Here is a 14,249-nt window from a genome sequence, read left to right on the forward strand (position 1 = left end):
AGACATCCTGTGTAGACATGAAGGCAGTGATGCAAGATTGCATTTTGCAAAACTTTGACCTTTGAGATGAACACACTTCAATGCTCAGAACCATGACTTTCATTAAACAACTAGTGAACAGGATTTGGGACTAGGCTCTCCCCGGAGAGTTTTCATGTATTGACTTGAACAAATGTGTTCTTCTTATGACAGTGACAATGCCTGGATATATACTTCCCAGAAAGGACAGAAAGAAACAACACTGACCTCTGTATATTTAAATACTGAGGTAAACCACGCAGCAGACACAATGTTTACAGGCACTTCACTAATGCTGGGGATTTTTTCAGCTGTTATCTGATTTGTGAAACATCCTGTTAACTCGGTTGGCTTTATGAGGTCAACATAGGGGTTACCAACCATTTAAGCTTTGACAACTCCTTTCACACTCCTATCCCTACCTCCTTTGCATGGTAGAACATTTAAAACTTGAGAACACAGCACATGCTATTGAGCAGGCGTTGAAGGAATCATTTGAATGCTGGGTTTGTGTGGCCAAGAATCTCGCTTCAAATGGGCCCTACTTTGTTTTTGGTGTTGTCCCTTTTCCTGTGGTGTGTCATAATGTTTTTTGTGAATCTGAATGGTCTCCATTGGACTCTTTTGTTTACCTTAGGAACACTCTTGCTTCTATTGGTTAGCAATCCAATGATATGTAGGCTATCAGGACAGGACATCTCTAAGAGGTTGACCAATCACAACATAGCCGACCAGCTATCCAATCAGAGCTGACTGGGCTCTGGTTTCAGGCAGAGGGTGAAAAGAGGTGCTGCAGCACAGGCAGTATGAGAAAAATAAAGAGCTTTCTGAACATTAAAGCATGGAGACATGTCCCAGTAGAGGCACAAAATACCAGTATGTCCCTGAAAATGAACATTATAACCCTCCTGAAACTACGCTAGCTTTCCAGCTCGTGCTAAAGAACAATTATCACAACGTTATCAAACCTAACAAATTCATAATTTGAGCTCGCTGAAATTCTACAGATGAATGTAAATACACTTTAAACACCATGAACATGCAGGCCAAAGGTAAAACGTTTTAGAAAGCGGCCTCAGTCATTTCAAGGTGCTGCATTGGCTTTATTTCTCTGAAGTCAAACTTCCCCAAATGTTCCTGCATGTAGACTCTCCTTGTGACAGATGCCAGCTCTTACCTGCCTCTTGAGCAAACTCATTCTGGTAATGTCAAAAATGTAATCAGCTAATGGAGTTCACATAAAACACTGCCAAATATTTCAAAACACTAATCCAGCCTATTTTTTAGGCAGGGGACAAAACCATTATAATTTTTTTAGAGCAACATTTCTAATAACTATATTTCTTAAAGTATTAGAAATTGAGATTCACATTACGTGGATCATCTGATAACTGTGAGAGGAATTGGAATCGATTTAAGGATTACGTTGGAGCTAAGCTTTAACCGCCTACTATCAGGAATGTATTTACCTGTTTCTTTTGCTATCTTTGGTCCATCAGATGAGATGAGTTTAGATAACTGGGATAAGATAAGTGGGTCTTTATATTGTGCAACACACTATATAGAATGTCCTCATACAGCATGTCTTCTTTATATTTTTGTGTGGCTGTTTTATGGTCCAAATGGAAAAATAGGTTTAATATCATTCTAAAATGGGTTTAATATCATTCTAAAATGGGTTTAATATCATTCTAAAATGGGTTTAATATCATTCTAAAATGGGTTTAATATCATTCTAAAATGGGTTTAATATCATTCTAAAATGGGTTTAATATCATTCTAAAATGGGTTTATTGGCACATCTCTAGTACTGATGACCTACTAGGTCAGTACCACAAAAGGTATTAATCTATACACTATTTGGATATTTTATTTTATCTTTTTTTTGTTTTTGTTTTTTTGGATTTCCTCCCTTCAAAATGAAATGTCAACTATTACCAACCACCATAAAGCCAGTCAAGATCCAGTTGAGTAGTCACTTAATCTTCATGATACAGTAGCATTTTTGTAATAGTCTTCTACAATGCAGCGCTCAGGGTTCCTCATATCCTTCTTTATAAGTCCTGCTCTGTTCTGATGGTATTCTCTGTTTGGAGTCCTATCATGATCTCCTGGTGTTGTTACTTCCTGTGTCTGATTGCCTCATTGTGATCATCTGTTGCCCTGGTGTTTCTGCCTCCCCTCCCCAGCTGTGTCTTGTCTTGTGATCAGTCCCTCAGTATTTAGTCTTGCTTTGCCTTGTCAGTTTGTTGTCCTTTTCCCCCAGCGGTTGTCCTTGGTGTATTGTCCTGGATGTCCCTAGTCTGCCCTCCTATGTCCTTCGGGTGTTCCTGGTTTGTGTTTTTTTTTTTTGCTTCTTTTATTTTGTTGAACGTGCCTGCTCGCCCTGTGTTCAAGTTTTTTATTCAAATAAATCTAAATGCCTTCCACTTATTCTGCGTTTGGGTCATGTTAACATTCCGTATCCTGACAGATTCCAACACTATCAAAAAATAATGATCACACAAACTCTGATTCCTCCCTTTCTAATTCTAAACCAGTCTACAGACAAAAAGAAACAAGATAATTGCCTAGGTCATTTACTAGTCCCCGACTCTTTAATATTCAAGTTTCGTAGAAAACAAATGTATTTAAAAAGGAGAGAAGGGTTACCATGAAATGTGCTGTGGCTTTAAAGTAGTAAGAGACTTCAAACCTTCGTATTCTGAAGCAGTACAAAGCAAATGTGTTCAAAGTGAGCTTGAATAGTGAGAACAGGGAGTTCCACTGAAATATACATGGAGCAGCACCACTTCCAACCATAGCATTGAGGTGATAGCATTTAATGAGCAGCAGGATGTAAAGTGTTACCCACCTATGCTTTTTGAAGGCGGAGGTGGCTTCTTCGGCTTCTGGCAGGAACAAAGGGATCAAGGGAAAAATAAGTCAGACATCTGTCATTAATCACAAAAGCTGACATGAAAGGAGAAAGGTAAAACAATTAAGGTTGGCTCCATAGAAGGAATATGTAAATAATATCCAACATGTGTAACCTGGAACTTTATGTTGAGGAATATTACATAAAAACGAATAGTCGTATTTTAACTTCTAAGGTTAGGCGACAATTTGCTTTTTTTAATGAAGATCTTGAATCAGCCTTAATTTGAGTAAATTAACAATATTTTCCTAACATTTGTAATATCATGTAATAGAAAATTACCCCCAAACAATGCCTACATTTTGTGAATAAAACCAGCTTCTGAATGAACCTTTCTTTAATCCTTTCTTTCTTTGCTATCTTTGAATATGAGACAATACATCTGTAACAGAATATATGGTAAATCATTCAGGGTTTTGTATATATATGTTGATTAAGTACACACACCCCCACCCACACCCAAAAAGGTGGTCTCAGGTCTCTCTATTCCTATGCTCAACACAAACTTGTATTAACTCCTGATAGGCATTTCAGAAATCTGTAAATGCCACTGTCTATGTTTGTACGTTATAATTGTATATGTGTGAGCGTGTGGATCTGTACTGTCACAACTCAACATGGGTCTGGGTTCAGCACACATCCTCATATGTTGTAAAAACTAAGGGCATGTATTAAAGAAGATTCCAATGTGGTGCCGAGTAGAAGAAGAAACCAACCTGACCCTGAAATGCCTGAATTTGAGGCCTGAGCTAAACAAAAAAAAGACCCGAAGGAAGCCAGAACTAGTAGGGGACAGTATCACTCAGGTGTAACCCTGAAGAGAGCAGAGATAACTGCTTCATTTCCCCTTCAGACAGGGCCATTTAATAAGTGGTGAAAAGATAAATACAGCATGCATTTGAACTGTTTCCTTTTGGTGGGCCTTGTTATGTGACCAAAATAGGTTTTATTATCAATACCTCCTCACTTCTTCAAAGCATACAGGGGGTGTGCCGACCACAATCTAATATAAGTGAAACACTGACTATGGATAAGTAATACAGCCAATCCAACTTTAAAGCTCTTTAACACCTCCAGACCAAAGTGCTGTACAGAGAAATACGAAATCACACAGTTCAGCTCACAAAAACTCAAAACTCTGCTCAAAAAATCTGAACCGTCTTTAATGAAGACACACTACAGTTTCATGTCACTCAAAACATGCCTTTCAAATCCCTCTGCTTTACTTGCTGTCGCTTTTGGCTCTACCTTCCCGCTCTAAGAAATGCAAAAACAAGGTGACACCAGACCATGATGGCCCAAATGGCCACAGGTTCAGAGTCAATGAGCGAAACATGTAACATCTGTGAGTATAGAAAGAGATTGTATTGGATATCTGATGCCTTTCTTGTGATTAAACGCCTGATATCATGTGCTCCTGTCTCCAGTCACTTCCTTCTGATATATAAAAATACACACGAGTGGCCAATCAGTGATACTGTTTCATGAGAGGCACTGACAGCTTACCTCCTCTGGCTCCTGCTTAGGAGATGACCTCACTGACCCTCTCGACGTGGGGGTCTGAAACACAAACATAAGGACACAGAGTATAATAACTCAAAGGAGGATAATGTCCTTTACGTAAGACAGCAATCAGACTCAGCCTCCATTCAGAAAAGATCTCTCACATGGTCTCATCATACTAATTATACTCAGCTGAAGTCTGTTTTTTAAAAGCTTATTCACTGATCAATAAAAAGGCCCAGAAGAGATGTGTTAGTAATTAGCTTAAACCAGAGACCAGGGTTTAGGCGTTTATCCCACGGGCCACACAATGGATAAACTCCTGAGCTCTGTGAAGTGTCACCATTCACATACTGCATGTCCAGAAAACACAGTTAGTATATTTGTTCATTGCAGGTATACACATATGTATGTATTATTACAGTATACAGTATTTATTTTACTGCAATATTTTGTTAAAATTCTGCTTTATCTTATCCCAGGGTTTTGTCTAAACCGGGTAACCGGGGAGCTGCTACTGTTACCCGGGTTTTCCCCTTAAAATGTTAATGTGATACCAGAAAGCAATATTTCTGGTCATAAATCCTGTTGTTTTATTTGATATGTAAATATTTTTACACAGTATTGAACTTGAGTTTATTGCACTATTGTCAATGTCTATTAGATTAATGTTAAGTATATCATGTGTTGCATTGTTTGTAGAAGCCAGAGACTCAGGTTTGCATTGCATACAATTACCCTGTAAAGATTCTGCTTGTGATGAATAAAGCATTTGAAACTTGAATCTTTAAGAGCCATATTTACCAGATGTGTGATAAAATATAAGAATATAAGACATGCTAACGGTTTAATGATCAAACTGTGTGAATGTATAGTATGCTGTTTGTTTGATTTCAGATGAACTGAGCAGGGGAAGGATTAATGCTGCATTCCAGCCAAGTTGGAATGTTTTTGAATTGTAAACTTCTGACCTTCAAGTGTTCAAGGGGCATGACGCAAAAAAACAAAAACAAATCAAATAGAGGCAGATATGCTCTGTGTCATTGTTGTGTGACGTCAGACAACCGCTCCTTTATGAAGTTGAGGTTAATGGAATTGTGGGCTTACTATTAAGAATTTCCACTTTACATAGGGTTCCAGTGTGCTCCCTAGAAAGGTAATCCATTTTCAATTTTTGGGAAAAGCAGCCTCCTTTCAGTAACATTCCCCACTCACACGTTCTGTTTTTATACCCATTGTGCTCAGTATTTTAAAACGCTTTTTGACATGTAATATGTGTGCATCTAGTTTACTCACTTATCAAAGGGAAAAATACATCATAAAAGAATATTGAAGACTATTTTAGGAATACTGTTTTGTAAAAAGGAAAAAAGCTCAATCTAATTTCCATAACACTACAGCGCCCAAGCACTGGAGGGATAAACATCCCATTTCTGGATGAACTGAATAATTAGAGCCCTCCTTCAAACACCTTTAGAGAAACATAATTGCTCTATTTTGAATGGTAATTTAACCGATGAACAGCATGGATGTTAACACAACTTTGTTTTGTCACACTTCATTTGAAGAGGATCTTTATAGATGATTATTTTTCCTTGAAGATCCTCAACTAAAATTTGTTGTCATTATTATGTCACCATTTGATATGTAAAATGTCAGAAAATAGCTTAAGATGTCCAGCAAAATGTATATAAATACATTATAGTCAGTCCTAAAACATATTTTCAAACAGTTAAAAGAAATCCTCAGAATGAACAATCTTGATAAGATTTGTTGATAGATTTGCAAAAAGGATCTAAATAATGATCAGTAAGCAGAAAGGTTATTTATAATCCTCTTACCTCTTTCTCTGCATCAGACACCACGGTTACGAAGTTGTCAGGGAAGACGCCCTCTCTGCCCCCGATCTCCCCTCGCCACCATCCGGGCTCTCCTGTGTCCTGTTACAGAAGGGATTAAGAGAACACTGAGTAATGACAGAACTTCAGTGATCGATTTGTGATGCTCGGTCACTTCAGCCTGTTATTCCTTTCTTTCACCTTCTTGTCAGGGATGGCTTAGAAAAGACAGATTTTATTCTCAATGGGACTTACCTGGGTATATAACTACAATGTCCAAAGTCACTCTACAGTAGTAGGGTTAAAGGACTATACACAAATGTTTCTGTAATGTAAGAAAAGGGGGGGAAAGGGCTCTACAGCAGAGTAGAAAACTCATTTAAAAAGCACTTCTCCTCAATACACGTATAGCCCTTTATCCCCTGACTGTTCTGTTCAGTGTCCCCCCAACTCAGGGTATGCCCACTGCGACTCAACGTGTCATTGCCTTCACGGCCCTGCTGGCCAGACGTTCCATCCTTCTGAAAAGGAAACCTGCTTCCCCTCCAACACATGATAGGTGGATACAGGAACTTCTGCACTGCGTTCATCTTGAGAAACTAAGGTTCTCGCTAAAAGGATCCATACATCCCTTCCACGAGATCCGGAACCCCTTATTAATGTTTATAAATTACCTTACTATTACCCCTGACACTGACATGGCCTGAGTGGAGTTTCTCTCAACACATTGACTATTACGCTGTATATCCTCTATTGTTCTCCCATGTCATAATTATTTTTTAAGTTATTTATTATTTTACTCTGTGAATACTGCTGTATTCGTGCTATTTGTGATTTATTTTATTATTTTTATTTTATTTATTTGTTCATTGTATTTTTGATTTGTTTCCTATACACCACGACCAAGACCTAATGGGGTAGGGGTGGGGAGTGGTGGATAGGAGATGGGTATTTTTATTTTCTCTTAACAGACATACTTGTTTTGTACTTTAAATGTGCTGAAAGTGCCCTGTCTGCTTAAAACCAAATAAGATAATAAAATGTTTTAAACAAAGCACTTCTCCACGGTGGCCACTAGATGGTGCAGGGGAGCTTTACTCTATGGTCTTTAAGGGGAACTGAAGGAGTCATGGTGATGACCCCTGAGTCAGAGACAACATAACTTTGTCAACATGTGAGTGTGTGTGCGCCTTTCTGTGTGTGTGTCTCTGTCTAGAATCCTATGTGTATCAGCTAATTGAGAAGACTGAATGGGGCTTCAACAAAGACAGGTGTGTCATGATGTCTCTGTAATTTAATAAGCCATCAACCTGCCAGATACTGCAGATACAAATGAACCTTTGCAGCTAAATCTGTGTCCAGATCCACTGTCTCTTCTCAAATAAATAGATAAATAAATACCAATGCCTCAAACGCTTGTTAACTGGAACACAACATTCACACTTGATTTAATATTCCATTCATTGCACTATTATGTATATAATATCCTGCTTTATGTTTTGTTCATTTCAATAGTGTTAGAGTCTGACAGTTTATAGATTATTTATCTTCAAGTCAACTGTATATATATATCTTTTCTCTAATGCCAGTTTATTTTATTTGTATTTGTATTTGTATTTCTTCTTTGAGATGTTTACACTTTAGCTTTGTTTATTTTTTCTTCTTATTTCTAATGATGTTCTATGCGTTGTATTGTATTATGCTGCTGCAACAAACATTTCTGTGTTTGGGATTAATAAAGTAATTTCTAATCTTATCTTTCTTAATCGCTATACTGGTTTCACTACAATTGTTTTTCTCATTAAACAACAAAGATCATTATGATTAGTGTGTAAATCTTCTGTTAATATCTTTTATTTCACCCAAACTCTTACTTCTAATACAGAATAGAACCACCAGATATGCTTGGAGGATTCCAGTACTATTAGGAAATGTCGTAACTTAAACCGTGTTTATAAATGAAGCCAGATTTGCAGGAGGATTTTTGCGTACGAACTTGAAACCAGTTCTTCAGTCATGAGTGCGCCCACATGATGACATCAAACAGCCAAGCAGGTGGGATTAGATAATGTACGTCACTTTTGTTAGCCCGGATGTTTTGTTCAGTCATTTAGCTTCACAGACTTACCTTGCTCAGGATGTGGAGGACATCGCCCTCCTTTATGGTCAGCTCATCCTCGTTTGTAGCCTCGAAAGCAAACGTGACTTTACAGTACTCTTTCACTGAGGAAACAGAGAGTGGGGTCTTAAGGATTCACAGGCAAAAACACAAGGCAAAACTAAATATACTCAAGTTTCTCACGTACTGATGATGTCAAACGTCTGATGTGACATTTCAACTACCGAAACACACAAACAACATATGGTTTCCAGTTCTCTTACTTAAGCTTTATTATTTTTGAACAGTTTTTTAAAAGTTTTTCAACATTTCCTAAATATAGCGAGGCTGTAAATAGAACATGAGCTACAGAGGCTAGCATGCTAACTTTATAGAGGTAAACGGGACAAGTAAAAAAACAAAATATCTGTCCACTTATACATTTCATATGTCCTTTTCATTTCTTCCAGTGTTTTACCTTTGGATTTGTTGTCTCCGTCTGCTCTCTGCGAGTCTGTCATGTTGGGATGGGCGGGCTTTGCAGCGGATGGTAATGATGGGATTGGCTAAAATGAAGCAAACCATACAGATGGAGATGATTTATCACACATGAGTGGACATGTTGTTTAATGTGTAGGGCTATAAACACAGAGTGAGTCTGAACCCAATGAGAGGAGTTATCTGATCATGAGTGATGCTTTCAATTTCAGGTTAGCAACTGTTGATGTTATGGTAGGAGATTCATTATTAAAAGTAAGTAAACAGTACATGCTGTCATGCTCACGTAAACAGGAAATATTTCAAATGTATTCAGAATGTAGAGTTTTCCAATTGGTATGTGGATATTAGTTGGGTTTTTAGGAGCACTCCATGGACATGTATGCGCACACTAGGAATTTGCGCCTACATTTGGATTTTTACAGCGGTTTGTGGCGCACCGCCTCAAGCCCTTTCACAATCAGCTGAACAACAGTTTCCAGGGCTAGGGTATGGATGTTGTGCCAAAATATCCCACATTTCTGGTAATAAGTATAATAATACCTATGAAAAATTGGAAACATGATTTGTGTAGTAATTGCGACATGACTTTTCCTAAAGAGGCTCACTATTTTTTCAGAAGGTCGAACAAGAACCTCCATAGGCGGTAATCCCATTTGAATGCAAAGAAGCCTCAAAAAAGAATATTAAAGATTGCATGTTATCTGAAGTGGAATATTAGCTTTCATTAGCCATGTAAATAGTGTTGCCTTTTTCGCTATACAAGGGATGTGTGATGTTATAGATTAGTGATTATCAGGCAAATAAAAGACTGTGTTCAAATAAAAAAGATTTGTGATGGTACTAATAGAAATGAATAAATACAAATTAACAGCTTATTAGTCAGGTTTATAATCCTAAGCACTTTACATAAGAGAAAAACCATCATAGACAAAAGGGTATAAAATGTCATAGAGGATTCAGTAGACTGTAGACTGAGATCTGAGGCTGTGAAGAGGAGAGTGTGAGAGAATGACATGTGGGGGGGCATGTGAGGAGTGGAAAGTGAGGAAGCCATGTTAGTTTTGAAAAAGAGTGAGGGCTGTTGTGAGGAGAGAGAAGGAGAAGAGGGGAGAGTTTCAGAGCGGAGTTAAACCTAGCAGTGAGCTCATGTTAATATTCACCAGCCATGGACCTGACTGTCCTCCCTTTTTATTTTACATTTCAAAGTAGTACTCAAATAATACAGGAGGAATCTATTTTTTTTCCCCCTAAGTTTGCGATATACAAACCTAGCCTTCCTGTGTCCCTGCTGGCTCACATGCCAATGAGTGGTTATCAGTTTAAGTGGTACTTCCTGTTTGGATGTGATGACGAGGGCTGACGACAGCCAAACAAGTGTATTCACAACAAACAGACACTTCACCTCAACCTGGGTCCGCTCCTTAAACAACCAACCTCTAGAAAAAGGCAAATCAGTCAGGACACTGGCTGTGGCTCAGGGGGAAAATGGGCAACAACCAATTAGAGGGTCGGAGGTTTGATCCCCAGCCCAGTGTGTTTGGGCAGAATACTTAGCAAGCCCCCAGGAAGTGCTCCGGACTTTGAGAAAATATTCATACTGGCCATAGCGGGTACTACAACATCTGTATCAGTCCGTGATGTCGCTTGGCCATTTTCCCATTGACTTACATTGGGAAAGAGACGTCTGTAAATCGGTGGATTTATTTTTTTAAACTAAATAAACTCCACAGAATAAACCTTTAATAGCCCATATTAAAAACATTAGGTTTTAATAGTTGCTCTCTCTATTCATTCTGCTGAGCCGAAGCGGGAGATTGGGGGTTGGACCTAATGGGGAACCTCAACTGCGCATGCCCCAAACTCTCGACAGCCAGGCACGAAGGGTAATTTGTGACGTTTTGCTCTAGAGAATCATTTCGTCTTCATGTGCCAATGAGCAGCTCTCATAGGAATGAACGAGGCCCTGCCTCCAACGCTGTATCAAGTTCTTATTATACATCCATGACACTTAGCCCTACATTTGCTCCTAGTACTAGGATGGGTTAAATGCAGAGGACCAATTTCACTGTGTGTGCTCTGCTGTATGCATGTATGTGACAATAAAGAGGGTTTCATCCTCCGATTCTACTCTAATTTGTCCCGTAGGCCTGGCCGTTGATCTAACATAAAACTGCATAGATATACTACATAGATAAAACAAATCTCGTATGGATTGATTTATTAAACAGATGTTACTGAGACTGCCCGCTGTTTACATAGTCTGCCTCAGATAACCGTCAGGAGCTCAACATTTTGCATATATTGTATTTACTGAAACTGTTGATGTAAATGTGCTGGGCTTCAGGTCATCTGATTTGCATACATTGCTGCATCTGATGCCAGTCTTTTTATCTTGCAAGAGGAGAGCTAAGAGGAAGAGTGAAATGTTATCAGCTTAACTAAAAGATCACGGACTGACTGGAAATGAAAAATCTGAGCTATGAATTCCTCTGAGTAGATCGCTGCTGTAAACAGGTGAAGGATGATAAAAGGTCTACTTAAAAAGGCCTTTTACTGTCTGCTACATCACACAGCGATGGATCTGCATAGCATCATAGACATTCAGGCAGAAAACCCCCAAGAGAAATAGAAAGGGAGGCTCTAAAATAACTTACTGATGTATATTTTGAATTGCTGGAATACTCTTAACTTGTATTTTCTTGTTTAAACTCATTTTGAAAGACATGATCTCTCCTGGAATATTTCATAGTGCTGCGATTGATGAAACAGATTTAAAACGGAAAGAAATTGTTGTGAAAGAATGAAGAAAATGTAAATGACCGAAACTCTCCCTACCTTCCACACTGGGAAGCTGTGGGGGGTTTCAGAAGCTGAACAACAGTCTGAAGGGAGTTGTTATGGCGTACACTGGCCCCTTAAGAGGTGTCACTATATCTCTGACTCACTCAAAGGTTTTGACTGGGCTGTAGCCTCACTCTGAGTCACATACAGAAGTGCTCTGGAGTTCTGTTCCCACACTACAGATAGATGTTCTTCTGCCATAGTGGTCAGTCTGGGATGATATTTTCCCCCTATGAACAGGAATCCCTTCAAAAACATAATGCATGTGCCAAAACAAAACCTTAGCACAGTCCTAGTGAATGACAAATGTCCACGTGGTGTCTTTTTATGTGTCTGTGACTACGATCACTTCTTCGTTTGTGCTACTATATATTTGTCTGACGTTGTTTTTTCACTGTGAGCAACATCCAGGAGATGCTTGTTATCAAACTTGAGATAAAACACTCATCCTGAGGCCTGTACGACGAAGCAGGATTTGCGGTCAGCGAGGTAACTTCAGTGTTAACTCTGGGTTTTTGGTCCTAAGACGCTGCTTCACTTCTTACCGGGGTAAATCTCCATAGTAACGTATGCTGAACACCTAACTTGCACATCATGTCTTAGATGTGGAAGTGATATTATCAACCTGTTCATTTACGCATTCAAACACTCTGTAGGTTTTACCAGCGGTTCTTCCTGCACCTTGCAGCTGCAGCTCTGTGGCTTTTATCCTGGATTATGTGTTTGAGTCATGGATGTTTGAAGTTGATCTAACATGATGGTTTACTTTCCAGACTCTGTGCTGTCTGTAAGCTTCTCAATGTTTGTGATCGATCTGTTGAACTGGCTCCGTCGTACAGGCCTCTGGTTACTCTCGCGATCCGCTCAAACAAATCAGATTTCTGTCTCGGTTAGGATAGATTCCGTTTGAAAGAGACAGCCGAGAAATGGCTTCTCCTCCAATTTCTACAGTGATTAAGGTATATTCACATCTAAGCGCTCAGGAAGGCTGAACAAAAATGGCGAGTGCAGAACTTTATAATATATATCTAAATGTTGGAAAGAAAATAATTAAGGTCACTACAGAATGTTGATAAAGGCTGCAACTCTTTAAGTGTAAAAAAAAAGGCTGGAATTGAATGACAATGATTGTTTTGTTGCACTTTTTAAGGAGTTTTAGGAAAAAGGAGGAATGTACATCAGACATTTTAATGAGTCTCTGTGTCATTACACTGAAAAAAATTAGTCAATTTGGAAATTGGGTTTGTGTTTTCATCGTTTAACTTTTTAATAAAAATCAGCTGCAAAATGCATTTATCTTCAATGCGTGCTGATCAATGTCTCCAAATGTTGCTCATTTTTTGTGTAAAATACGTTATTATATTAAAAGGACATCATGCTTTTCTATTGAGTTCAGCTCTATCAACATCTCTTATGTCACAGATACTGTATATATTTAGAGGTAGGGTCACACTTACTCTCCCCTTCCTCTCCTCCGTGTCGGGGCTCGGCAGGCGGACCTTTAGTTTGACAGAGCCTTCCTTGAAAATATCTCCGAAGCCCACGCCTCTGATCTTCTTCGGCTGAGCAACAACTCCGTTCCCTGAGGCAGGCTGAGGGGATGTGGGGATGGAGGCGCTTTCCATTCCACTTCCATCTGTAGGGGGGGGGATAAAACAGGGTGATTTAATTAAGAATCAAACTTTACTGCTTTGCCGTCTGCTACAATACTCCATAGATTAGAATTTGTCTTTAAAAATACACATTTTATTCTGTTTTAAGCCACAAGAAGGTGCTAAAATTGTGAGTCATAAGTAACTTAGTAGCAGTGTTTAGAAAACTCCAGACCTGATACAAAAAAACAGAAGCATGATGGGAAATGAAGGTATGATATTTGACACACAATGATATGTTCTCACATTGTTCACAACTGAAAAGAACATGTGAACAGATTTGGACAGCTCAGAAAACGTCCTTCATTTTGAGTTACATTGCTGTCGCCGCAGTTCCAGCTGGTGGTACGGCGTGGAATGTACAACTTTCATTTTATCAGGAACAAGTCATTTAAAATCAATAAAATCGTGTTAAACAATACTGTAAAATATCTCGTTGGTTTATTTGGTGTGTAGCTGTGTAATAAGCGGGATAATTTGCAGCGAGGCAGCGTGATGAGTGATCAAGATTCCCACGCAAGCTATGTACCAGATTTGGGAAACGTAGTTATGGTATTTGACACAACACTATATGTTCTCATTTATATGTAATCCCTTAATATCTAACCTCAAGCTGTGGATCCTAACCTGTGCACACACACCCCACACACAGCAGTAGCTCCCAGTCATAGAACTAGCAGACTAAAAGGCTTAGAAACATCCAGCTGCAGATTGAACGCTCAGCCAAGCTTCTTGTTGAGACCTGTTTCACCTGTCCTGCAATAACAACCTAAACAGCTCCGTGTCTACGCTTCATTTCACTTACATGACAATAATAATGCAAAGAAAAACAACAATTTCTAAATCTTGTCTCACCAGTTCTCCAAGAGAGAGACATATTG

General features: G+C 38.9%; 1 protein-coding gene across 1 annotated transcript in view; it reads right to left on the reverse strand.

Annotated features, from left to right (window-relative positions):
• Window positions 1-14,249, reverse strand: part of cd2ap (CD2-associated protein) — a 66,462-nt gene that overhangs the window by 28,877 nt on the left and 23,336 nt on the right. Inside the window, exons 6-11 of the mRNA XM_063901985.1 lie at window positions 13,174-13,352; window positions 8,853-8,940; window positions 8,405-8,499; window positions 6,280-6,378; window positions 4,442-4,495; window positions 2,873-2,909 (exon numbers count right to left, since the gene is read on the reverse strand). Of these exons, the coding sequence (XP_063758055.1) occupies window positions 2,873-2,909; window positions 4,442-4,495; window positions 6,280-6,378; window positions 8,405-8,499; window positions 8,853-8,940; window positions 13,174-13,352 (552 nt within the window). The remainder of the gene's footprint in view (window positions 1-2,872; window positions 2,910-4,441; window positions 4,496-6,279; window positions 6,379-8,404; window positions 8,500-8,852; window positions 8,941-13,173; window positions 13,353-14,249) is intronic.

This window comes from Eleginops maclovinus, chromosome 15 (assembly GCF_036324505.1).
Source record: "Eleginops maclovinus isolate JMC-PN-2008 ecotype Puerto Natales chromosome 15, JC_Emac_rtc_rv5, whole genome shotgun sequence".
Classification (NCBI taxonomy): Eukaryota; Metazoa; Chordata; class Actinopteri; order Perciformes; family Eleginopidae; genus Eleginops; species Eleginops maclovinus.